Source organism: Lepisosteus oculatus, chromosome 3 (genome assembly GCF_040954835.1).
Source record: "Lepisosteus oculatus isolate fLepOcu1 chromosome 3, fLepOcu1.hap2, whole genome shotgun sequence".
NCBI lineage: Eukaryota > Metazoa > Chordata > Actinopteri > Semionotiformes > Lepisosteidae > Lepisosteus > Lepisosteus oculatus.
In genome coordinates, this window is record NC_090698.1 from 63,214,261 (window position 1) to 63,242,022 (window position 27,762).

At 34.3% G+C, this 27,762-nt stretch overlaps 1 protein-coding gene across 1 annotated transcript; it reads left to right on the forward strand.

Annotated features, from left to right (window-relative positions):
• Window positions 1-27,698, forward strand: grin3a (glutamate receptor, ionotropic, N-methyl-D-aspartate 3A). Its single transcript, XM_006626626.3, has 9 exons — window positions 1-1,372; window positions 7,049-7,650; window positions 12,434-13,484; window positions 16,187-16,332; window positions 17,421-17,536; window positions 18,036-18,187; window positions 19,234-19,398; window positions 20,602-20,672; window positions 22,036-27,698. The coding sequence occupies exons 1-9, from the start codon at window positions 641-643 to the stop codon at window positions 22,367-22,369; spliced, it is 3,369 nt and encodes a 1,122-aa protein (XP_006626689.1). The 5' UTR covers window positions 1-640; the 3' UTR covers window positions 22,370-27,698.
• The last annotated feature ends 64 nt before the right edge of the window (window positions 27,699-27,762 follow it).

The window sequence follows — 27,762 nt, forward strand, 5'->3', positions numbered from 1 at the left end:
CGCTTCTCAGTGGGAGTGGAGCGCAACCAAGCGACTGTATGAAGTTTCCTGATGTCAGACTGAAGAGAAAGCACGTTTTTGCTGTTTGTTTTTCTTTTCAATACATAAGCTTATTTTTTTTATAGAAATGCAAATATAATCGTCGTTTGTAGCGGACCAAGATCAGCACCACGTTAACAGAAATGGATCTACCTGGGTGTTGTACGTGCCTTTCTATTTACAGAATAATACAAAAAAGAAAAAAAAGATCAGTAATGAAAAATAATAAAGCTTCTCTTCTTTGCACTTTGCCTCTGGATATTGCGTTGAAAGGGAAGCCAGAACTTTATTTATTTTAAGGATGCACGTTGCAGCGCTTAATTTCTACCTCATATTCCTGGGGAATTTTTATTTTTAACGTGTATTTTGAGCCAACGTGGAAGCAGAGACGGTAGTTTGAGATAAATATAAAATGATTAATTTCCCAGATGTTTTTTGCCGTTATTGTGCACCCCGAGGAGAGAGAAGTGCATAACTTTAGTGGATCTCAAATATTTAGAAAAGATCACGACGCTGCTCTGCAGGGGCCACGGAGAGTGGAGGGGAAAGAGGAAACCTACGTTTTTCATGTGAATCTGGATTTTTTTTGTTGCTGACAGTAATGAGGGGGTTATGTTTTGGGGGTGCGTTCGGCAGGTTTTGGCTGCTCCTTGTACTTGCTCCCGGCATCTTACTGTTCTTCTGGTTTCCCGGATTTCTGTCACATCCACAACCCTGCCAGATTTTAAAGAGTATTGGGCACACGGTGCGGGTCGGGGCCGTGCACCTTCGGCCCCGTGTCTTTAACCTGAACGACATTGGGGTGGACGACGACACCGGGGAAAGACATCTTGAAGAGGGGACGCTGAGCGCAAAGCAGAAAGAGTTTGAAATGAACTGTAAAAGTGAAAACGTATATGGGTCACAGAGCATGAAGACTAAAAGCCCAGTAAACAACCAGCACAAGGGATCGAAAAGTCGATTTGGGATTAAAAGTGTTGACAGTGAAACCAGCTTTTTTGAACCCAAAGAATCTCTTTTAAATGCGGTTGAGAAACTCAGTCGAATGGTGGGTCTTTTACCATATAACTTGTCTTTGGAGGTGGTGATGGCCGTGGAAGCGGGTCTTGGGGAGTTACCCGCTTTTTCTTTCTCTTCCCCGTCTTCTTCAGTTTGTGCTGATCCGGTATCTTTCCTGCAAAGTGTGTGTCACACTGTCGTAGTTCAAGGTGTATCTGCTATGCTTGCCTTTCCACAAAATAAGGGGGAGCTTTTGGAGTTGGAATTTATATCATCCGCTCTAGAGATCCCCGTAATCAGCATTGTTAAAAGGATGTATACAAGAAAAAGTGAGGTAAGGAAAGGTTTGTACAATGTTTGTTTCATACGTTAACTCATTTCCCAACAACAGTGTCCTAGTACAGTTATTTTGTCATTCCATGCATCTCGGCAGTTAAGTACTCAAGTTCAGCACCACGGACAGCGATCCAATAGACTCTGCAGTTGCTGTTGGAGCCTTCAGAAACACGACTAAAGAAAGCAAACAAAAAAAAAACATTTCCGCGAAGTCGAGTTTCTTGTTTCTTAGCGAACAATTTGTGATGTTCAGCTGCAAATAATTGTTCTAAAATATATTCGTTTAATACATTTAAAATTAATGCTGAATGCGTATCTTGCCAATCACCAATGCTCTTTGATGCTTTGTAGGTACAATGGTCTGTGTAACCTAGTGTAGTACAGTAGCAGCGTTTCTATTGATTACCTTTAATCTCAAATAAAAATAAGAAATTTAAGACATTTTAAAATGCATATTGTTATACTGTACGTTGTCTATGGTAATACTGACAATAATTTGGAATCATTGTCTATCTTCCCTGGATGCATAAACTGTAATACGAATGAATACATCATTTTTACTCTCAATTGGTTTTAAGGCATCTTTTCTTATTTTGTAGAACGTTTATGGTTCCTTTGTAATGCAGAAAGATGGTTTCCCTCATCACAGACATCTGTCTCCGAGGGAACAGTGTTTTTTTTTTTTTTATACACCGCAGCAGCAATCACACACATCGAATGATTAAAACTCAGGTTCGCCCTCATTGTTATTTCCCCGGCTGAAATAATTTATGGCCACCATGTACTAGCAATCTATATTTTCTGTTATTTGAACTATCAACAATTGAGTTCTAGCTTTTCTTTGTGATCAACAGGTGCATTTTTGTTGTACTTATTTCTTAATTTAATGCCATTACTGTATAATACATTCATACTGTATGTTGCTGTTATATGACTTTTGGCATTCACACTAATAACACATTCAATTTAGAATTATAGGAAATATATTTATGTTTATAAATATTATTTTAATATATGCTAGATCATAACAAGAGCCAATCATTTTTGCATTTTATGGCCATCAGTGAAAAACACACAAACAAGCGTTTAATGCTTACACTTACACAACCAAGCAACTGTATACAGACATTCTGTATAAAAATGATAAACTAGGATATACGTTACATTACATTTTATCTAAAGCACTTTATTATACTTATTCTTCAAGAAAATAAAATCTATTCATTAAAACATTTTTTTACATATTAACATCCTAAAACATATGATACATAATGTTATTTTGTTATTTGGTTTAAGTGATCAACCATCTCGGTAAACTATTTACAGGAAACTATGATATGCCTAGTTCAAATTAAATGTAAAGGCAAAACACCAACAATTGCTTGTGCCTGTATGTAAATGTTGCATAACATGTACAAATACAGGAAAAAAAATAGAATCCTTGCACACATTCCACATCCCTTTTCAATAATGAATTAGATCTTAACATGTTGCAGTTATTGCTTCATACTTATTTGTCACAACTCAGTTTAAGACTTCCAATCACTCTTAATGGAAGACTCTGAGGTGATTGTGGGTACATACAGCTGGCTATTGTTGTGATTTACACAATTATCCCAGGAGTCACTTTAGATGGCAATGAATAATTCATGTATTACAGGATATTCACAACCACTCTGATAATTAATTGTGTGTTTTCATCCAGTTCTAGATGCTACACCACTCTTCTACCGAGATCCTGCATTATTTTACCTCTGAGGTTCAAAGACCTTTTATTTCTAAAATATTTCTGCTCAGCATTTATTAGAATATCTATATAAATAATAAACCTATAGTAAAGGTCCTTACTAAGGACACAGCTACCAGTTTTGACATCAAATTATGGTCTTTCTTAAGCTTTTCATTTTTCTTAGCCAAAGAAAATCTTGCTTTCAGGTGATCCAATGCACAAGATGAAAAACGCATAATGGGCAGACAGCACATCAAATGCAGGAAATCGCAAGTAGCATAAAAGGACTGTTCTATGACTTCCCTGTGACTAGAACTATTTTTAGTTAATGTTTCCAAATTAACAAAAAAAAATGCAGACGATTTCTTGCCATAGTGAATGTATGTTTTCTTTAGCTAATTGCACTGTTAAAGAAAAGTTTATTTTTAATCAGGTTATTCTTTGACACAGGTCATTCATTAATGAATTGTCAAAATACACCTATGCCCTGTATGCAAAACACTTAGTTCCCTCCTTCTTCATTGGAAGCAATTAGTAAATAAGCATCTGAATAGTCTGAAGGAAGGACCACTAAAGTTTTATTCTTTAGAATAATTCTATGGGCTACAAAGAAGAAAACTAATTGATTAAGCAACTTAAATCTTAAGGTATGTCACATTTCTTTAAATCTTAGAGGTGAAGCAATGTTTTATCATAATAGCTACTGTGATTATAATAGAGTTGCCATGCAGGAAGAAAAACAGAGGGTAAAAAAAGAACAGGTGTATGGCGCCATCTTCTGGTCAGTCCATAAACGCTACTTCTGCATCTTTGTAATACTGTAGATGGATTTACGAATACTACTGAAAATCTAAAAAGATTAACCAAATAAATATTTTTTTTAATATTTAATTAAAATAATGTCTCATATATTCTCATGTTTTGAACCAGTACTGATTCTGATTTTTTAGATCGTTCAACAACTTTTGTTTTTCTGTTGCCTGTGAAACAGAAAAGGTACAAAAACATAACACAGAAAAAATTGAAAATAAAGACTATGCTTCAGATGAACAAATAGCAGTAATAAGATATACAATAGTCAATCTATACCTTGTTAATTAATATGTCATATGTACAAAAATATTTAATTTACACCTACAGAGAACGTTATCTTTTAGCAGATCCATAGTAAGCCTCTGGGCCACAATCTCGTTACTTCATATCAAGACCTGGGCCAATAAAGGAGATCCTTTCAGAGATCCCGTGTCTGCACTGATGTAATCTTATTGCTGTACCCAGATGGATTGTCATTATATTTCCGTTTATCTGATTCTTTTTTTTTTGTAGAGAATAAAGCTTTTTCTACATGGGTGAAATGCAATATGGTCATATTGGGCATATTTATAAAAGCACTACTGACAAACCCTCCACATTTTTTTTTTCTTCAAAGAGCTCAGAAACTAATCCCATATTTTACAATATTAATTGTGGCTCCATTGTGTTCCAAAGTAAAATTTAGACTGGAAAAGGAGTTGTACTGATGATACACATACAGTAGTGTTGCTATCATAAGACCTTGTCTTTTATGCAGTATAAATTTAGCATCTGCAGCCTGCTGTTACAGTCTGTTTCAAAATGTTGAACAAGAAGACAATTCTGTCTATTGCAGTGCTGTGATTGGATAAAGAGTTAATTACTATCCATACTGTACCCATAATTTATATTTATTTATGTATTTAAACACCTGCTGAATGAAACACAGTGGTGTTGTTTAGTTAGGATTATGTGCAACAGAGTGCTTGTAAATAGCATAAGTGTATAAAAAGATAAAGAAAGCCAGTTACTCTGTGTCCAAAATCACATGCAAAAACAATGGTTGTACACATAAATACTGTATACAATTTGTAGTTCCATAACATAAAAAACAAAATACCTCCCTGAAACCTTATCTCCTCTGATTGTTTGATCCCAGAAACAAAGAAATGATTAGCGTAATTAATATTATGTTGTTTCTTCTATGAGAAAGCAGCAAGTTATTTAGGTTCACCATCAAATATTAATTATCGGACTAGCTTTGTTTGAGCTATGCTTTTCTACTCAGAAGGAGACCTACATCAATATGATAACCTACAATTCTTGGAATACTCTTAATGAACTGTAACCAAATTTTTATTTAGCTCGAAAATCAAGTTACAAAAAAGTGAAATCTTGTAAAATATAATATATATATTAAAAAAAATTGTGTACCAAAAATATCTATGTACTTTAGATTTTTAAATGCACAATGTTCAAATATATTCATTCACTGAGATAATTAGATCAGGCAAACAGATTTTGTTTAATTATCCTTTGGCTTTAATGACTGGTCACTTATATTATATATATATTATCGTTATTAGTTTCATGTTTAACAGGGCAAGAAGGAAGCAGAGCACAAAGAAGTATCAAGAACCAAACTCGCATTTGACTTTTTATAGGTTGTTAAGTCCTCAACCTCTCATGAGATTTTAAAAGCGTCAGTTCTGCACTCCTCTACATAGAACCAATCCAACTCCTATGGACAGGATGGTGCGAACTTGTTATATACTTTTTCAGCTTATACCATAAATATTCTGCTTCAGACATGGTGATCAATCATGGTGATCAGTCAGATTTTTGTGGTCTACTCCTACACTACTGTCCATTTTTGAAAAAGCTTGAGATTTTTTGACAGCAGGCACCAGTATTTAGCCAAAGCAGTACATCTGTTACTCATTTCTAACTAGGAGAGCAGAGACAGCAGGACCGGAGGATTCAAAATATTGCTAAAGTAGAACATGTCCTTTTTCACAGAAGGGAAAACAGTGTATGTTTGATTAAAGGTTTAATGCATACATCCAGTATTTGTTACTAATTTTAGTCTTCTTTCATTCCCCATGACATCCATTTGAATCAAAACTCTCATTTTTGCTATTATAATTTTTTTCTAGACATAGTGACTAATGCAGCTTGGTTACTGTTTAGCATGTAGTTCCTCAAGTATACGTTCTGACTTTTAATGATCTTTTATGTATTTGATTTCTTCTTATTCTTTTCTAAATTCTATGTAATCAAAAGTAAAAAATGTCAGTAAGCTGCACACAACCAAGCAGATTAGATGGGCCAAATAGCCTCCTCCTATTTGTAAGCTTTCTGATGTTCTTATGTTCATGAAGGCTTGTTCTACTAGGGAACTATAAGGCTTATGTACAGTACATTACAAAGTGTATTCATTAATAGTTCAATGAAGTAATAGTTAAGGAAAAAGAGTAGATGATTGTAATGAATTACTGGTTTGGTTATCACTGCTAAATCCACAATATTATTCCAATTGTAAACACCTGCAATGCATGCAAAATGAGATAATCTAATTTTAAGCATGTTATTTGATTTAACTTTTGATTCCTATGCAATGCCCCATATAGGGCCCTTGAGTTTCAGATCCACATTCCGACATGCACTGTAAATAAATATGGAGCATTATACTATATGACTTTCTGTTGTAACCAGAGCAAGAATTCTGTACATCTACAAGCATTAAATGTTTGTGGACTGATCAGCAGGTACAGTTTGTTTGTTCTCAAAGATTTGTTGTTCCATAAACCATTGAACAATTTTATGCCACTGCCATTTATAGGATATACATTCATATACTGTTAAATCAATGTGGCAAAGGCTGTCTTCTAGATGTTTCTTTAGATCCCTCAGGTGAAATACTGACTTCCCTTTCTTATTATAGTGCATTATGACTTTTTGCAAATAATACAGGATATGTTTTGGTAGTTATAGATTCCCATCTCTGACTGGTAATTTATTTTAGGACAGTTTTGGTGTCTGATCTTTATCACTCTTTTATTTTAACCACAAACAGATTAATTGAAATATGACACAAGTACTTACTGAATATACAGTACTAGTTTCATTTTTTTTATCTTTCTTTTCCCTTAGAATCCTCTTCATCTTCAGATGGCTTTGCAGAATCCTCCTGTTCCCCAGGCAGATATAGTGTTTTCCCTTCTTTCCATGAACAACTGGTATGATGTCAGCTTGGTTTTGTGCAAAGAGTGGAATATCTCTGACTTTATTTTCTTATTGCAAAACCATACCAAATTTCACATGGGATCTATAATCAATATCTCGTCAAATGGCACTTTGAAAAGTGATGTTCAGGCTTCTTTGCAGGGATACCTGGAGTCCCTCAAGGAGTCAGCATCAACAGTGGTTACATTTGGATGCGATATCAGGGATATCAAGAGGATCTTTAATATTGTTACAAAATATGGGCTGGCACTTCCAGAATATCACTGGATTTTAGGGGACACACAGAATGTTGAAGAGCTCAGAACTGAGGGACTACCAATGGGTCTACTGGCACATGGCAAAACTACAGAGCCTGCTCTTGACCACTATGTGCAAGATGCTTTAGAGCTGGTAGCAAGAGCTGTGGGAACAGCTACTTACATAAAGCCAGAACTTGCTTTGATCCCCAGCACTACAAACTGCATGGATCTAGAGAGAAGAAACTTAACCTCAGGGAAATATCTCTCCAGGTAATACTTCAATTTTTCTTTGTTCTTTTAATCCTTGAAGAGGTGGGTGAGAATGAATTTTAAAAAGGTGCCTTTTATGGAAATATTTTCATATAAAAACTTAACATCATCAAATTTAAACTTTTTGTAGAACCCTTAAAATTTGGACACTGTACAGAATATACTTTAAAAGACCTATTTCATGCAGTTATTAATGAGATTCCTTAAAAATGCAAGCCTTAAAGGCTTTTCACATTTATTATGTGAGATAAATGCAGAAAGGACATCTTTGAAGCCCCCGAAGCTATAGTTCTTGCTGTAAATCATTTGGAGTTTGCAATCTCTTATTTGAAATCCAGGTATGCCTTGAGGAGAATGACTGATTAGAGTTATGAAATGCTTTTTGCAATCAAGATAAACACAAATGGAAGCTCTAGCCTTCTACTTTGCTGCATTCTAGAAGATTTTGTTTTGTGTTTTCATTTGGAATTTGTGATGTCTTCTTGCTATATATTTTAGATTTTTTTTGTTCAGATTATTCAGTCTATTAATTGAGATAACATATTAAGAACATAATGTCAGAATTTATGAAGAATGGGTGTTACAAAAATGGAACGCTGAAACAGTCCATTTGAGCAGTCAACTGTTGTGGGAATTCTATACAGTATATACTGTGTATTGAGCTGTTTGGGGATTTAACAAAGCCCTTGGTTAAATACTTTCCACATCTATGCAGTCTCTAGCATCCACTTACATCCATACATATTTTAGCAAAGTAGGTTACGCTCCCAGTATTTATAAATTATTTCGTAATAAAAATAACATGGAAAAATAAAATTCACATTATTCATAATAATAAACATTATTTTCCATAATACAGTGTGGTTGAGAGTAGTAATAGAAAAGTGCAACTTTGGAGCCTGCAATTACCTTCATCAGTTCCATACCTTTTCCATCGTTGGCTTAAGCAACATTGACATTTTGACATTATTCATTTTGACTCCAGCACTGAGGGTATGTCACACTGTACTTTTCAATAACATATAACAAGTGAAGCTCTTTTAAAGCTTTTTTTACATCTATTTGATGTGTGATATTTGGAAATGACAATTTTTGAAGTGATTTTTTTTCACTTAATAATTGTCTGCCTCTCCTCTAATGGATTATAGATAAAACCCACATAAATAAAGTATGAATGGACTGAGGTGCGGATGATGAAGCCAGACAATACAAATATTTTTAACGTGGGTACAAATGTTTTTTTAAATATATCTGACCTTTAAATATAAGAAACTATCGAGGCATATGATGCATATTAGTGGTTATTTATAGTGTAGACTGCATATGTTTGTTTTCAGGCAAAAGATCTTAGTAGAATTCCTGTAAACAGTTTGCTTTTTTTTTATAGTAATGCCAAACTGTGAATTTATCATATTCCCCACCACGGGAACTTGTAAGAATGTTTAGTAAGATCTTGTAGAATGTGGAGGTTCTGGAATAGAATTATGTACAAGATTACAGCATGTTTAAACATCCCAATCAGGAACTGAATAATCAATTACAGAATACTGTAACATCTCTAGAAAGTACCTCAATAATTAACATTTTGCAATATTTGGCTGGTTTCAGACTATAGCAGAATTAACAGGTTTTATATTTGCATACTCTTCTACATATTACCCCTAGACTTTGAAATACCATAAACAATATAATGTGATAAACAATATAATATACTTGTATAAAGTGTACAAAAAATACTGGGAGATTTATTGCAAAATCCTATTAAATTGGTATTTAATAATATTATTTGGAGAATCACAGCTTTATGTATCTTTATCAAATTTCACTGAATAGTTACCATCTAAGTGACTACAAAGACAGTCCTAGTGAAATGATTTGACATCTTAGGAAGCATTACTTGAAAGCTGTATAAATTCTAGAGCTGATAGACACCAGATACTGTAGTTAGTAGAGCATGTAGTTGAAGATATTTTCTGTGTGCAATTTTGAGAAATCAATACATTTTGGTAGAACATAAACATGAAAAAATGTGTTATCAGCAAAAGAAAGATCAAAGTTTTCAAGAAACTCAGTATGTATCGATGTAAAGGGATTAGAATAATTTCCAGGGATATTAGCCTGACTTTGATTTAGAATGTGCTTTCTCCATGCCAGTTGCCACAAAACAGCTCTTGACAGCTCAAATCTTATTTTAGCGGGATTAGATTTCCAGCTCTGTATCATTTACTGGATTTTTTCAGAGAAATGTGTAAATATATAATATGCATGACTTAAAGACTGTTAACCCTGTGACTGTGACGTATGTCCACATGATGTATGGGGACAAAGCACAAAGAGCATTACTTAAATAAGTATCAATAAGCAATGTATCTCACATATTTCTTAGTGAGATTTTAAATATATGCTGGCTGAACAGTTAAGATCCCATTTCAGAATGAAAGTTGCAATCTACAGTATGAACCAAGCATTACTGTTTTAAACCTGGGTTTTGTCTTTATCCTGGTATATCCAGAATTCACCTAGAAACAGAATCCAATTGACAGAGGACTGCTTGTATTCTTGAGCAGGCTTCAGCTGAAAAGAGTGTTCTTGGCAACATGTTACATACAACAGTAACCAAAAAGATTTACAAGGTGGCGTACTTTTTACAAGTTCATCAGTGATTGCAGCCTCCAGTTTTTTTTTGTAAGAGAGAAGGAGGAAAGCTCATGGAAAGGCATGCTACACTAACTTGCAAAGATTGTTGAAATATAGATTATGTACAGTACTATATACATTGTTACAGTGAATATTTTTAGTCAAAACTTGAGTTTTTAAGAAAGCTTTTGCTTTAGTGGTTTTTGCTGACCTTTAACTTCTTCATCCATAAAACTGTTCAATTTCAGCATCCAAGTGATTAAAATATTCACTTAAATCTTTATTCACAAATTTGGAATTACATCAGTTGTAGTTCAACAAAATGGGATGTCACTGGAAGGGCATAAATAATTTTGCAAAACTCTCTAATGGAGATCACTGCATTTTTGTGAAAACAAAGGGATGCACAGTAAAAAAGTATAAGATGGTATAGATTTATTTCCCTTTTACATTTATATCATAACATAACGACAACCCCCAATAATGCCAGAAAGCAAAAGGATTCTACTTCAGCACTACAGATGTTGATAAGGTTTAAATGCATTGATTTCTGCGAAATACATTTTAGTTTTTATATGCTGAATTAGTTGGGTTTTCCTGCATTGTTTATAAAATTGTTTACTAAATAGCTTTGGAAAACATTAAGCAACATTTTCTAATAAAGCAATATTTTTTTTTACTTATCTTGTAACATAGTTGCTAACATACACATGATGTTACTCTTTACTACAACTTAACAAAATGCATACTGTAATACTAGTTTCTTTTTAATTTCTTAAATATAGGAAGAAATGGAAATCTTTTTTCTACATCCGAACTGGAATGTAAATCTCGACATGCAGTGCAAATCTCTTATTAGTATTTCTAATGACTTCCCTGATCATTAGCACAATCCTGGCAGCATTTGTGCACAGACATAAAAATCAGCCTCTGGACAGACTCTGCTTTCAGCCACCCTTCCTGCACAGTTGCAGTCAATTGGTGACAGAGAGCTAATTTCAGTTGTCTCCTGTTGATGATATAAAAGAATCTGTCAGCCATTTTATTGTGCATAAAATCCTGGTTATAGTATTCAACAATTCTTTCTAGAACTCATGCTAGAACTGTGTGAACTTGCATTGTCATGCTCTGAAAACCAAATACTCTTGAAAGAAAGATAGTTGTCTCAAGCGCTTTATCAATGTTATCAGTGTATCACTTAGAAGTAGATTGTTTTGTTAAAGGAGATTATTGTGTAAAAGTTTAAAATTATATCAGTATTACCATTCAATATATAAATATTTGTCATGTAATTCCTAGCTAAAGAAATTGCATCAACAACCATCTCATAAAAGATGTATCAAAAATACACAGCCCTCAATTTAGAAAACACCTCCTAACATTCCATTCTGTTATAACTTTTAAAGATTATTCAGCATCCTGTCAAGACTATTTGTTTTAGCACTGCTGCAAAATATACTGTAGTTATTACAGTAATACAATTGCAATGAAATGTTTTTAAAGATGTGTAATATTTCTCAGTCTATCGTATAGCAATTTTAAAAATATACAGTGAATAGCAAGTAGTCTTTAACACTGATTTTAAGCAGAAAGAATACAAAGCATCTCTGTAAACAATGTCATGTCTGTAAGATCTCTTCATCAACAGTGATATGTAACAAAAAACAGGATTTTCAAACTTGACAAAAGATTAAATTCTGAAATGTTTACTTTTTCAAGTACATTTTAGCCTAAATTTATTCTAGGAGCAAATTACAATTTATAAATACCACTGTTGAATTATTTAAGATTGTGTATTTAGGAAAACACATATCTTAATATCAACTTAATTTATAACTTATCATATCAACTTCCCATACGGTAAGAAACTGTCTTATGATATTTTTATAATTGTATTTCTGGAACAACCATTACCTTAATGGTTTGATGGTTTACAATACAGCAAGTGCACTCACTCTTAAGCCACCTGAGCCTGAATTCATATACAGCACAGTATATGCACATTACGATAACGTTTATTTTGCTGTAACCATTTTAACTGTGTACATACAGTATACAGTATAGACAGAAAATACTTATTACAGTATGTAAGTATATTTTTGTGTATATGTTCATTTCAAGTGTACTTTATACTTTCCTCCTCCAGATTTTTGGCAAACACCACTTTTGATGGTCTAAGTGGCTACATCAAATTGCAGGAAGATTCAGTGATTATCTCTGAGAGCCACTACTTCATTTGGAACCTGCAGCATGATCCCATAGGAAACCCAATGTGGACACGACTGGGGAGCTGGAAGGATGGGAAAGTGGTGATGGACTATGGGATATGGCCAAATAGAAAGCATTTCCAACGAGGAGGGGAATGGAGGCACTCTTCCCGTCTTCACTTCAGGGTGGTTACACTCGTGGAGCACCCTTTCGTGTTTACCCGGGAAGTGGATGAAGATGGGAAGTGCCCAGCAGGACAACTGTGCCTGGATCCCCTCACCAATGATACAGCTGTACTGGAGAACCTTTTTGAGAGCCTTCAGGGTGCAAATGACACTGTTCCCATTGAGTTCAAAAAGTGCTGCTACGGTTACTGTATTGATCTCCTTGAGAAGCTAGCAGAAGATGTGGGTTTTCATTTTGACCTCTACATTGTTGGTGATGGGAAATATGGTGCATATAAGAATGGCCGTTGGACGGGACTAGTGGGGGACCTGATAAGTGGGGCTGCAAATATGGCTGTCACTTCTTTTAGCATCAACTCTGCCCGTAGCCAAATAATAGATTTTACCAGCCCTTTCTTTTCCACCAGCTTGGGTATTCTGGTGAGGACAAGAGATACAGCAGCACCCATAGGGGCTTTTATGTGGCCTTTGCACTGGAGCATGTGGTTGGGGATATTTGTATCCCTGCATGTCACTGCCATATTTCTCACTCTTTATGAATGGAAGAGCCCCTTTGGCATGACGCCTAAAGGCCGGAACAGAAAGAAGGTATTTTCCTTCTCATCGGCCCTTAATGTCTGTTATGCCATCTTGTTTGGAAGGACAGCTGCCATCAAGCCACCAAAGTGTTGGACGGGTAGATTCCTAATGAACCTCTGGGCGATATTTTGCTTGTTTTGTTTATCCACATACACAGCTAATCTAGCTGCTGTGATGGTGGGCGAGAAAACATATGAAGAACTCTCAGGAATACATGATCCCAAGGTGAGAAAAAATAACTTAAGTATTTTATGGCTGATTTGCAATACCTACACCTACACAAATTTACTTAAAATACAATGTTTGCACAACTGCAGGAACTCACCAAGAGAAGGAAATTGAAGTAGTCTTTTGCTGACATGTTTGATTTAACTTATTTCTTGGCACTTACTGCTTATTGGGTTCCCATATATATAATGTGCACATTCTCATTAAAATATAGGTAAACTCTAATGAGTTTACCTGCTATTACTCACTTCTTCACTGTTGTGGAGTTTCTTCTCACTTTCACGGGCGAGGGCATGATCAGTGACTATTTTCCCCAGCCACTACCATGAGTTGAATTACTATTGTTCTTGGTTCTCCAGCCCTTTACTTTGGGGATCCACAATTTAATAATACCATTTTGTTTCACTGAAGCAGCAGTTTTTAACAATGTAACCCGAATGCTGGGGTTTCTTTTTGTGACATCAAATTGCACTGCTATTCTTTTCATAATCTCTGAGGTCTCTTCCTCTTTCATCCATTGGCTGCCCCCAAGCTTCCTCTTCTTTCCAGTCCAATTTTCTATTCTTGTGATGCATTTTAGTTTTCCCCAAGAACTGCATCACATTACACAATATCTACAGATGCTCACAGCTCCTACATTTTATGAGTTATGTGTTGGCAAGTCCAAAAATGTTTTTTGAAAAGGTACTTGCACACTTGTGTATTCTGTAGGGATTTTTTTCTGCACACCATGCTCTTCTTCATAAAGCTTTGCTGTATGTATGGCAATTATACAGTAGTTCAAATTCTGTAAATGATTATGGAATCAGAGAAAAGTGGGCAGGCAAGCCATCAGAACATTGCTTACTGCCAAAAGGTCTATGTAAGTTTCCTCCTTTTTGTTTTCTGTTTTCTGTTTTCAGGATTGGTTTATGAGGAGCTACATGATATTGTGTGCAATCACACTTATTATCACCTGTGTTTCCAGAAAACATATTAGTAATATATTTTCCAGATTATCATCTGTTGCATACTGCACATTAAACTGAGTTGACAGTTACTGCATTGTCTGTTTACACCCTTTTAATTAGGAATAACCATTTCCTCTTAAGATCAAACTATTATTACAAAACCTGTGCTACACATAGAAAATTTAAACACAGCCAACTGATGCCACAAATTGTCAGAGTAGTTTCCCACTTGAGATTCTGAGAGCTCTACTAAATATTATAAATTAGGCACCAAATGAATGAATCCTTTACATTTTTACAAATTCCCTGGTGCCCTGCAAGCCCCATGAGTTGTTGTTCCTTTGTAGTGCCTCAACTGAAATTGCCATTTCTAATATATGCAGCACTCTTTTTATATGGATTGTTGCCACCTAACCCCACTTTTCTCCATTGCTTGCCCCTTATTCAAATGTCCACATGACTGATATTTTCCAGTCTTCATCCTTTACATTTAAGTAACCCTTTCATCTTCCTTTTTCCCCAAAGCAATGGATCAGCTGATCACTAAATTAATTATATTACATCGTATTCATCTCATTGCATTTTAGCTTCATTCTTGTTTCAAAAATGTACACCAACATTGTAAAGGTCGTGGCAAAACTGAAGCCAGCACTGACAGAAATAAACACAATACTGTTAGGTAGTCATCACTGGATCTTTAATCTGTAACTCTCAGCAATTACTGTGATTAAGAAAACAACACCCAATTAGTGGCGGTAATTGAACTTACCACAGAAGATACATAAAATACTTGCACACTGTCACATAAATTTATAAGACTTTTCTGTATCAATATAAAATTGCCAATAATTCACCTCTGATTACATTAAAACCATGCCAATAGATTTCTTATATTTTTTCTTATGCATACATAGAATTATTGCTATATCATGTTGCATATCTTCAAAATTCATAAAAAACAGACAGTCTTGATCTTATCTCATGTTATCATGTTCAAATTCTAAACGTCCTGCAAATACCCTACCTAGTCAATGAAAACTAAACTGGAAAAGTTTAGAGGGGACTGCTACTAAAAAAAAGTTCAGAAAGAGGAAACAAAAAAGATAGCACAGGAGATATTCACTTTAGTAATTCCATGCATGGAAAAATATTAAACAGCATGGAGTTCAAGAACCTTATCCTAAGAGCCAAAGAGTTTAAAACAAACCCTTATTAATATTGAACATTTATTACACTGCATAACAGATACAGTATAAGCATTTCATTGCACTTGTGCATGTACAGTACTGTACAGTAACAAATAAACTGAAGTGAGATGAAATCTTGAGAAATCTACTCTGTTGTTAATGTGATATTTCAGTCCTTCATTATCTTCTACTATATGATTCCTTCCTTATGTAGGAAGTGATAAAAAATAAATTAATATTTTCCACACTGAAATTATGTTTCTGTTTGGAAATCAGCTTATATGTCACCTTTTGTACTTCAGATCCATACAGTATGAGATATACCTGTACTATATCCCTCATTTAGGTTCTTGATTTCAACAAGTAGCTTTATTTCAAGCTCTTCTTTTTCTTCCAAATGTGTTTGTGTATCACCACACATTTGAAAGTGCCAACTATGTAAAATTCTTCTAATTTCACATGGAATTCTCATAAACACATCCAAAATAATATTTTTAGACACATGAAATACTCCACCTGTGTAAAGTCTATTTAAAATAATTGGTTTTAATTTGTTTTCAAGCTTCACCATCCTTCCCAGGGCTTTCGTTTTGGAACTGTTCGCGAAAGCAGTGCTGAGGATTATGTTAAAAAAAGCTTTCCAGAGATGCATGAATACATGAGAAGATACAATGTACCAGCAACACCTGATGGAGTGGATCATTTAAAGTGAGTAGTAATGATCAATATGAAAAAGTATTCCTTTCACATTTTTCTATTGAAAGAAGAATTTTGAAAGGCTAATACTGATTGTAGTTTGTCCTTAAAAAGTATGAATGAAAAATTGCATACCCAATCTACATTCAATCATAGATTTATTTAGAATATTTAATCTAAATATGTCTAATATTGGTTGAATGTCAATATGATCAATAAAAGCAAAGAAAGTAAAACAAAGAAAGGAACCAATAGGCCCGCTTATGAAGATAATGATTTTGGAGACTCTTTTCCAATTTGATGTATAGACATCCAGAATACTATGTGAATTCTTGTGTATAACGGAACAATTCTGATGGTTAGGGGAGTGGTATCTACTGCAACCTGAATGAAAGGTGCTTCTTTACTAAAGTCCTAGGGATTTGCTTGCCGTTAAAAGAGGCTCAGGTTATCATGATAACATTCAGCAGGTCATGTACACACACTGGGCTATCTTGTATGTGAAATGAGAGTGTGTAATGCCTTGCAAAGTATTCATCCCCTTCCACTGATATCTCATTTTATTGAATTACAAAAGATCCCTTTTTTTTAAATTGAGTATTCTAACATCTAACTTGAATGCTATAAAGGACCACCTTTATGAGTAGAAGAAGTAAACTGTCATCAAACAGTGCGAAGAAAAAATTAAAACTTAACAATAAATGCATAAGCATTCACTCGTCCTTTGCTATCACAAATGGGCGCAAGGCAGGATACACACCGGACAAGACCCAAATCTGTTAAAGACACAATCATTTGTTTACACTAAGGCCAAAGTTACAGAAGCCTGTAACCTACCAGCATATATTCGGACAATGGGAGGAAACCAGAGCACCCAGCAGAAACCCACAAGTACATGCAGATAACATTCAAACCCTATGCAAATAGCACCTCAGAAATTCAACCCAGGACCCCAGCACTGCGAGGCAGAAATTCTAACCACTGCACTGCCATGCTGCCTAAATGATAAACATATTGCTCTATAAGTTAAATGTTGTTGATTTTATCTTCCTTCACAGTATTCCTTTGAAATTTTATGCTAAAGAATTATTTTTTTAAAGGAACGATCCACAAAAACTTGATGCTTTTATTATGGACAAAGCACTCTTAGATTATGAAGTTTCAATAGATGCGGACTGCAAGCTTCTTACAGTTGGAAAACCATTTGCCATTGAAGGTAAATTCTCGGATCCCTGGGTTAAATATTTTGTTTTTGGGTTTAAGATTACTTTGTGTAAACTGCTGAAATCCCATTAAAAGGTTAATTATTTGAAAATTAAGAAACATTAAAAAGGAGTCTCAAACTTTGCATTTTCTTAAGAAAAACAGTAGGTTTTAACAAAAGTTTTACGTTCTTTATACCCTATTTTTATGTGTGTGATAAGATTCTATCTGAATTTGATAATATGTGAAATAGAGGAGATGGTGTAAATAAATCTGTCAGAGAAAGTAGCAGTCCTCAATAACTTTTGTTGAAGTAGTAAATTTAGTAGTTATAGTTTAATGTAAAACTATGCTTTTCCTGAAATGTTATTCTGTACATTTTTAAATTGATTGTCTGGTAAACAGAATATTGGAGTATTATACTGTATTTAGTTGTGTACTCTGCTTTTCTGGATTTGTCATACTGAAACTTTTTTTTTTACCTTCAACTAACTGAGCAACTGTACCCTTAGGGTATGGAATTGGCCTACCGCAAAATTCGCCACTCACCTCAAATATTTCAGAATTGATCAGTCAGTACAAATCAGATGGCTTTATGGACATGCTACATGACAAATGGTACAAAGTTGTACCTTGTGGCAAAAGAAGTTTTGCTGTCACAGAGGTAAGAAAAGTTAAATTTTGCTATCCTTATCACTGTTGCACTGCTAAAAATTTCCAACCTTAGTCCTGGAAATTTCTAATTCAGTGTATTTTATAAACCATTCTAAAATCCATGTTTCTAAAGATTAGAAGTACTTGCAAGCTAATGATCAATTAAGAAAGCAATATACTCAATTAAAGGACACATTTTCAAATGATTTCTTATTTACTTAGAAAATCACCTGCAATTGATCACAATTAATTTGTTCCAAATTGTATTTAGAAATTGATGTGCTTTAATGGTTGCAATATAAAAACCTGCTGGATTGAGGTTTTTCAGAAATAGGCTTAGAGAAACCTGCACTAAACTAACAATAAAGCTTCAGCATCATTTATGCAAAGCATAAATACAAATTACTAAAGTTTCCATTCACTCACTCATTCACTCAAATGTATGCACACTGATGACACTTTTTTATTTAAAAGGATAATGTAGAGGCCAGCTATGTAGCCAGGTGAACCACACTTTCTGTAAAAAACATCTAATTACAGGCCTGGATGGCCAGAGTGTCTGCAGATTTCCATTCTAACTCAACACTTTTTAAGCTTAATCAGATATATTTAACGGGGCACATTTAACAACTTTTCCCAGAATTTCAGGTGCTGCTAGCATAAAGAGACCCAGAACAACACTACTCTAGTCTACACTACTCTAGGATCAACATTGGTCACTCTCGCTGTAAATAGGTTTATCAATTTCTTGGAACTATTATTAGCTTTCTTTACCAATATCATAATCTATTCTTTATGTTTTATTCTCTATGTGTCCTTTTTTCTTGTAACACAGCATTTGGTACAGCATTTGTAGACATATATTATTATTATTATTATATTCTTTTAGGACTTTGGACTTGGAGAACGTTCTTAACTTCATATTGTTTACATAGAAAGGCTCTTTTTATTTATGAAAGTTCTGTTCTTTACTGTGGCTGATAGAAGGTTTTCTTTGCATGTGGGATATACAGTATATGGCAGGTGTAAAATGTTGTATATGTCTGTCTTCTCAAGACTTTACAGATGGGAATCAAGCACTTCTCAGGTTTATTTGTCATGCTATGTGTTGGAGTTGCTTTGTCTCTTCTAACAACATTAGCTGAGCACATAGTCTACCGACTGGCGATTCCAAGAATTAAAAAAACGTCAAAGTTGAAGTACTGGCTCCACACTAGTCAGGTATGTACTATAATATAATATGGATGTATTCTATACATGGTATAGTAAATTATATAGGGGGAAATTGTTAGATTTATTTATTTTTTGTCATTTGTGTTCATATTTTGGAATTCTGTTGTATACAATGAGTATACTGAAAATTGAATCCAAATATTTATTTCAGGGTGATACATATAAAGTCTTACAAAACTATTCAGACCCTTGCACAGCTTTCACATTTTATTACTTTTAGGCTTGTACTCAAAATGATTTGAAGAAGCAAGTAATTTTTATTAATACAACAAACTGTTGAGTGTGCACTCAAAGCAAAAAAACAAACAAAAAGAAAGGTGTAAATAGATTGTTCATATTGTATAAAAGAAAACATTAACATTACAGAAGTATTGTAACCCTTTGCTCTGCAAACTTTAATTTATACAGTATGAACAAAATTACCTTAATGGGTTATACAATTAGTTGAGTGTTTGTAATAACATGACATCTTAATAAATGCACTTGCTTCTGCAACCCCAGATAGTGAATTTCAAGCTACTGTAGGTTTTAACTTTGAACACCAAGGAGCACAAAATAATCTGAGACAAAATAACATTGCAAAAATTGCACCATGCCTGAGTGCAAATGTGGCTGAGACTACCCCAAAGACTACCCCAAAGATCTGAGTAATAAAACATAAAATAACATACTAATACTAATAATAATCTCCTGCATTTATATAACACATTTATCCTGAAACAGTAATTTATACATGCAGTATATAGAAAGGGGCCAAATACTTTACATTGTGGAAAAACCAAAAGTCATTCTCAATTATCTTGGCTTACTATGTGTGTATTTATTTGATAAATTTGATAAGTTCTGAGATTTGCAGAATATTTACAGTAAGTCATAAAAACTACAATAATGTCATATGGTGAATTGTGACCTTGTGGTGCTGTAATGTACTGTTAATACTGCTTGCTCACAATCACCTGGTTTGTGTTATCAATGATGATCAATGATGAAAGTCAAGGATAGCCTAGCCAACAGAAACCCATTGAACACCAGCAGTGGTTGTCAACTTGTGCATTTCAATTCTCTAGATCCTGGTCAGAATTGGATAATTACTTTACATAATATGCTTAACTTTTAACACTTAAGAGGACAAATTCAGAAACCCAGTTCAGATAAAGTGAAGATTTCCATTTGCATGGTTTTCATTCCCAGAGATTACATCGTGCACTTAACTCATCCTTCAGCGAAGACAAATTCCAGATGGTGACTAAGCTGGAGAAAAGGTATGGACATGAGACAATTTAAAGTCATACAAAAACAAACAATTGATTGCAAGATTGATTAAAAGAAAGCAAAAAATGTACATGTACAGTATATGCATGTAAGGACTGAGACTGGATAGTTTTTGTGTAACATACTGTATAAGGTCACCATTTGGCATGCCATTTATTTTATTTACTTTTAAGGCACATTTGACCTTTTAAGTTGGATAGCAGCTACATTTAGCACAGAATTTATGTTTCTGGACAACGGATAATATTTAAACAAAAAGAGCTAAACAAGTTGATATAATATGCATATTATTATCAGACGAAAAATACTGAGCTCATGGAAGGCTCATTAGGTCCTGTTTTTAGAATAAACCATAAATGGATGTGTAGGGTTTTATCATGTTTAAATACTGTACACTTTACTGTACATGCATTGAGCTACTTTAGTTGTTTTGTTCTCAATGTGTGGTAAAAGTATTAAGAAATATTAAACAAATTGTGTTTCACCTATGCACAACATTAAAACATGACTCACAATGAATGCATCAGGCAGAACCCGAATAAGCTTCTCAGGGCTTTTGTATTAATCATCAGTGTGACTCAAACTCCCAGGTTATGGGTGATTTAATGCAGAGGCGCATGGTTCTTAGATAATTTTAGATAATCAAAATTATTTTCCAACCTTGTACTGGATAAGTAAAAAACAAAAGACTTTTAGTTTCTGCATAGTTGTAATCACAATCAAGTTTTTGGAAATGACAAAATACACCATTGTAGTTTCTACAGTATTTTTAAAGTGTCAATGTGTTTTTGAGCAACTTCTTTTTCATCCTATCCTGCGTAGGTTATTTTAGTTGATTTTGTCAGTCAACAAGCAGGCTGAAAGTATGGGAATGCTACTTAAACTAAATTACAACATTATCTTATCTATCAGTCATAATTTTCCAACTCTTATTCTTTTGGACTTTGTAGGACCAAGCTCAAAATTAATTCTGTATACCTGTTTGAGTACATACTTCAAAGGGATCTTTGTCATGCAGATATTAAGCCAGAAGTCCATCTACATTCGTTGGAGATCATTCCAGAAAGCCCTAAATTTATATCAATAACACAAAGTTGATAGAACACCTATACGCAGATAATTACTGTAGATGTATTGAAAACTATGCATCATGCAGCTGGTTAATTTAAAAAAAAAAGTACCATTCTGTCTGTTTTTCTTATTGTTCTTTTATTCTCCTTTAAGCCTTAATAGGCATTCTCCATTGTATACGTACATTTCATTCTTGTTAAATCCCAACCCAACATTCAAAACTCATATCTTGACTAATAATAATATCTCAACTAATGTTTCTCTTATCTTTTTTCCCACAAGATGCAATGTTGGAAATAATCAGCAAGCAGTGTGGAACACCTCTGGGAACTCAAACTGCAACAGGAGAAAGTTCCCCATTCGAGAAAACAGGCAAAATGACCTGGAGTTCACACAGTGTAAAGACATTTCTCTCCCACAGGTTAGGAGAGAGATCCCAATGTCAGCCTCAAATGGCAAAACAGATTCATTGAGTCTTGTAAGGAACTCGGTGATTCAGGAATTGACAGAGCTGGAGAAGCAAATCCAGCTGATTAAACAAGAGTTGCAACTTGCCATGAAAAGGAAAAAAGAACTAGAGGAATACCAGCGAACACATAAGACTACAGAGTCATAGAGTAGCACATGATCTTGAAATGCACTTTAATGAGGATTCTCAGAAACACCTAGGCCCAGACAACATGTTTTGGCCATTGTGAAGCACCCTGCTGGCTAAGGTTAACAATCAAGGCATAAATGAAAGCCCACATGTTTCTCAACACATGCCATTTGGTTTTTATTTTCCTTTATTTTTTTGTTTTGAAGTAACAGGCGAAATTGGCTAAAATTGGGAACCTGTGGGACTCAGTTTGTGCTTTATACATCAATGCATGGAGGACATGAGAGACTATTGATCGAGGACACTCTGCATAATAATGTATAGATGGAGATGTGGTATGAACAGAACTAATAAAATAGGTCCAATTTTGGGGAAATGCAACCTCAAAACTGATATTATGATTGCATCAGATGAACACTTTCTGTTTCCCTTCCACTGTTAAAATGGTTAGGTTGTGATGCGCTGTTGTTAAAGTGAAGATGCCAGTGTCACATATTGATGCAAAAATGCTGAATCTCTTATTTGTAATGTATATTATTCAATCAGTATAAAACTCTCCCAAATATGACTGTCCCATGAGATTTCTATCCTTATGTCATTTAATATGATGTACTGTATACTGCATTGGAACTACAGGTATCCAACATTTATTTTTCAGTTTATAGGAGGTAAAGAAAAAGGAGACATATCTCTCTGATATTAACTGCATTTTAAAATAGGGTAAACATCACCATATATTTTTGCTAATTATTAACTCAAGAATGTCAAAACATGCTTCACAAAGAAGAAATCAGTCATCAAAAATCATGTTATTCAAATGATAATGAATTGCACTGCTCAGAGGCTTTTCCATTAATGGACTGAACTGCATGTTATAAATATACTGACAGTGATGTCCATCCCATCTATGGGAGAATAATTATAAAATTCACCTGCTGAGTCTTGCACCTTTGGAAATTTCCTTTTCTTAGACAACCACTATGACTGCTATGTCTGTCATTTATATTACAGTAATTCTCAGGTACTTCACCATCCATTTACCTTGAAAAATACAAAAACAGTAACTATTTTACTGTATTTGATTCCTGTTTGAAGTCGCAATAATTTATAACACTGCAAAAATATTTTTGGAGGAAGAAAGCAGTGTTTCTCTGAAACTTATGTTACACTTTTCTTCTGCCTTTTCATTTAATTATTTTGGATTTTCCGCAACACAGACAGTAAATATTTATTATATTGTACCTTTTTTGTAACCTAAATGTATTAACTTGATTTAAATACATTCCTGATTTAAATTACTTACTGCCAATACAGCAGGACATTAAGGAGTGTAGCATCATAAATGTATATGTGTTCTCTTGGCATACAGGGCAGTAATGAAAGAACAGTTCAATAGATAATGTGCACATCTATATTCATTCAGCATAAAACAATTTAAAAATGTTACATACTGCTCATTCCCTTTTCCATTACTGGACTGAACTGCATGTTACTTTTTAGGATAATATAAAGCATGCAATGTGTAAACATTTGGAATGTTACATCCAGTTTTCGGCTCCCAACTCCAAACAGGATATACATTCTGTATATAGTACCTTACAAAAGGCCAGCTGCACTCATACCATGTTTTAAATGCATTAGTCTTTGATTACGAAATCAGTACATTCTGTACTGAAAATATTCTTTAATCAAAAGACAGATTGGTTTTCCAGAATCATATTGTCTGATTGCCTACCACAAAACACACGTACAGATCTGGGATGAACACAAACATGTATAATCATCCAAGGCTTCATACCATGCAGACAGCCATGCAGAAGACTGCTATCCTGAGAAAATAGATAGCTAGTCTGAGAAAAAATTAATTTGTCCTATTTTTCACAAATTTGATATATGACAATATTTACAAGTGCAATTAATATCACTTAATAGGTCTTCTAAATCCAAATTCTGTGTTATGTCCTAGTTACAATAATCTTTTTGTCAGAATCACCATGTGGCAACAGCCAAGGCTATTTGGGTAAATAATATTAGTATAAAGACTGACTCAGCAAGAGAAGTTGACTCCTTTGTAAAAGTCTCTGTTCAGTGTGCATGACTCCTGTTGTACATCTTGGTGACACCAGTGATGTCTCACTCTCAAAATACAGTAGGTGTCAGAATCCAGAATCTGGGTCAGAGCATCACCTTAGGGATGGGATTTGTTAAATTACGCACAGTGGAAAATTTGCTTAGGTTCCAGCTGTAGATTTAACTCCATTGTTTCGATTTCAGGTGTGCCTATTTCTAAATTCCAGAGTTCAAAGAGTCAGCCTGCTCTATAGCATATCATTGAAGATTTATAAGAATATGCAAATGTGTTCTATTTGGTTTATCACATGATGAAAGGGTGAGAAGGGTTCAGTTCCATTAGGCAAAATGAGTGTGTTAATGGCTGATTCTAAATATACATATATTGAAAGGTGTTTTTGTTATTTAATCATAAAAATTGATTGTAGCATCCCTTACATTTTATTTTTCATTGATCCACTTGTGCTATTCAAAATGATTTCTTAATTGCATGTGTTAACATTTTTGACAGATTGGAGAACATAAATTGGAGAACATAAATGAGCAAAGATTTACTTAGTTCAAATTATGAAAATCTTTTAGTGTGTCAAGGCTAAAAAAGATCCTCATCCTTTTTTGCTTTAAAAAAATTAAATGCACTCTGTGTTGCTCGTACCAGTTTCTGATTTCTTATGGGATACCCTAAGATGGCCTTGTCGCTCAAAGACTATTGGTGACAAATCATTAACCACATTCAGATAAACACAGATTGCACAACAGGCAGTAAATAACATATTGGCTAAATACTGAGATACACGTTTAGCCTTTAAGGTAAATTTTTAAATAAATTCAAAATGTTGTTGTTAAACAGATATTCAGGGGTCAAACTGTGATCTTGCACCTCTACTTTCTGACGTAGTTATTTAAATATACTTTATGGAGCCTACGGAGCCTCCTTTTGTACACATCTTTTTTAGCACCCCTCCTACCCCATTTTCACCCTCGCTGCATGCTCTCTAGCTAATTTTTGTGAGGAGGATTTTGGCAGACTTGACAATACATCCAGGGCTGTCATTTCCTCAGCAGGCGAGTTAGTGCCAGAAACTTCAAATCTTCCGTATGTTATCCCTTTATACTCATCATCTTGTCACATTAATTAGGATTTGATCAAACTACTGAAACATGAAAAGAAGTCACTACATGGACTCCAAGATAGAAGTGATGTGATCAATTGTGCGTAACTTAGTCAGCGTTCTAGCTGCCAAATTTTGAACATTCTGCAAATTGAGACTCCTGCCAGAAGGGCATTACAATAATCGATCCTTGAAAACACAAATGCATGAATCAGCTTTTTCACTACAGTTATAGACAAGATAGATCAGAGCATAAGAATGTTCCTAAGATGGATAAATGATGTCATTACAAAATTCGGCAGATGAGGTTCAACAGTGTCAAGCCTTTAAAAAGGTAATACATATTTCACTGTTTTTGAGGAAATGTTAATACCTGTACTTGCAGGAAGGTCATTTGCAAGATCTCTACTGGATCATCACTTATCACACAGAGAGTTTCTTCTAAGAAACTTTACATTACGTTTAAATTATATGGGTTTTCATTCTTAACCAAATTTATTGGCAACATTACCAATTCACAAACCCCTCCTCAAAGTCTTATATACAGCATTGGGTTAAATATGGTGTTTTTGAAAAAAAAAGTACTGGAATTGTTTTATTAGAAATAAGATTGACTTCTGCTCACCTATACATAAATATTTTGCCAGCAAGCACCCCCTTTGCACTGTTTTTTAGCATCCCTCCTCCTCACCCCATCTTCACCCTTGCAGCCACTCCCTGCTTCATTCCTCATGAAGGGAGTGGGGAATCATGGCTCCTTTCTCACAATAGTGTGTAGACTACCATTGCTTCAGCCAGGCAAGTCAGACCAAATTTCATGATTCAACCCGGTGTAGCATTAATTAGGATTTGTTTAAACTACTATTTGGGAAGTTCCTTTCTAGGAGTTATAGCTTTCATCAATTTTTTAAACTTTAAATCTCTCCATTGGTATTCATGCCTATGTAATAATTGATAGTCAAATATTCCCCCATTTTTATAGTGGGAGAAAAATGACTATGACTATTTTTCTATGACTACAATATAGTGCTATCTTTGGTAACACTACTTCATTGGTGCTATGAAGTTCCATGTAATTATATTAGCTTGGATTGTTAAAGAACAATTGCATTAAATAATTACAGACTTTAAACATCTTGCAAAATCAGACTTACCTTATCCATCATAAATGCTGCGGATTATATAAATGTATTAATTCAAGAAGACTGAAGAACTATAAGATCAATTTGATACAAAAGGCCTCTTTAAAATTTGTTCACAAGAAGCACAATAGTTATGTGATTTTTAGGGAATTTTAAACAAAGGAAGAGGTCAAACACTAATCTCACCCACTACCAGCAACCTACTGCATGAACTGTGTCAATCTAATATTTTAAAATTACAGTACTAGCTTGTGCATTTCATATTCCATACCTCATAAAATGGAGGGTTCTGTCACCCTTGACCTCGTGGACAGGTTTTTTATTCCACTCACCAGCTGAGTTCTGTAAATAAACCAAAATAATTCAAAATACACCTCTATTCTGTCTTAAATTAGGGATTGGCCTAAATACCAAATTAAAGCTTCGTAACAGCAAACAAAATGAAAAGAAAAAACAACTTTCAAAAAAGCCCCATGCCAGATGCTACTCCTGAAGAAGAACAATTCCCTATTGCTTGTCTAGCTTTAGTGCTCTGGCAGAAAAAAAGAAGCAAGCAACCCATGATTTGTATTAAACAGAACTTGCTCATTAAATATCTTTCCTTTATTTTAATAAAACATTATTTTTGCAGATTCATAGTTCCAGATAGTGAACAAAGTATGTCAGTATAATTTTACTAATCCTGTTAGTAGAATTTTTTATTCTTTGTGAATATTAAGGAAAGTATATTGGGAGCATGTCTTCTCTTCAAGATAAATGTGAAAAATATAATGAGCATGTCATAATGTCATAACATCCAAAATAGGTGTTCTATGTTACTGTATATATATAGCATTCATGCTCATTTTACTCTGTCAAGACACTGTATACCAGGGAAAAACATTTTCTCAGAGCTAACGTTTTCTTTACAAGTCTTGGTATTATAACTTCCTTTCTTTACTACAATAAGGGAGAGCAAATGTTCTCATTTATAGTTTAAAAACTATTTAATTGGGGGGATATATATCACCAATAAGCAGCACTTTGGAGCCTGTGATAAAATGTTGTAATAGTGTAAACCTACCTCTGTAGGAATTTTAATGTATTG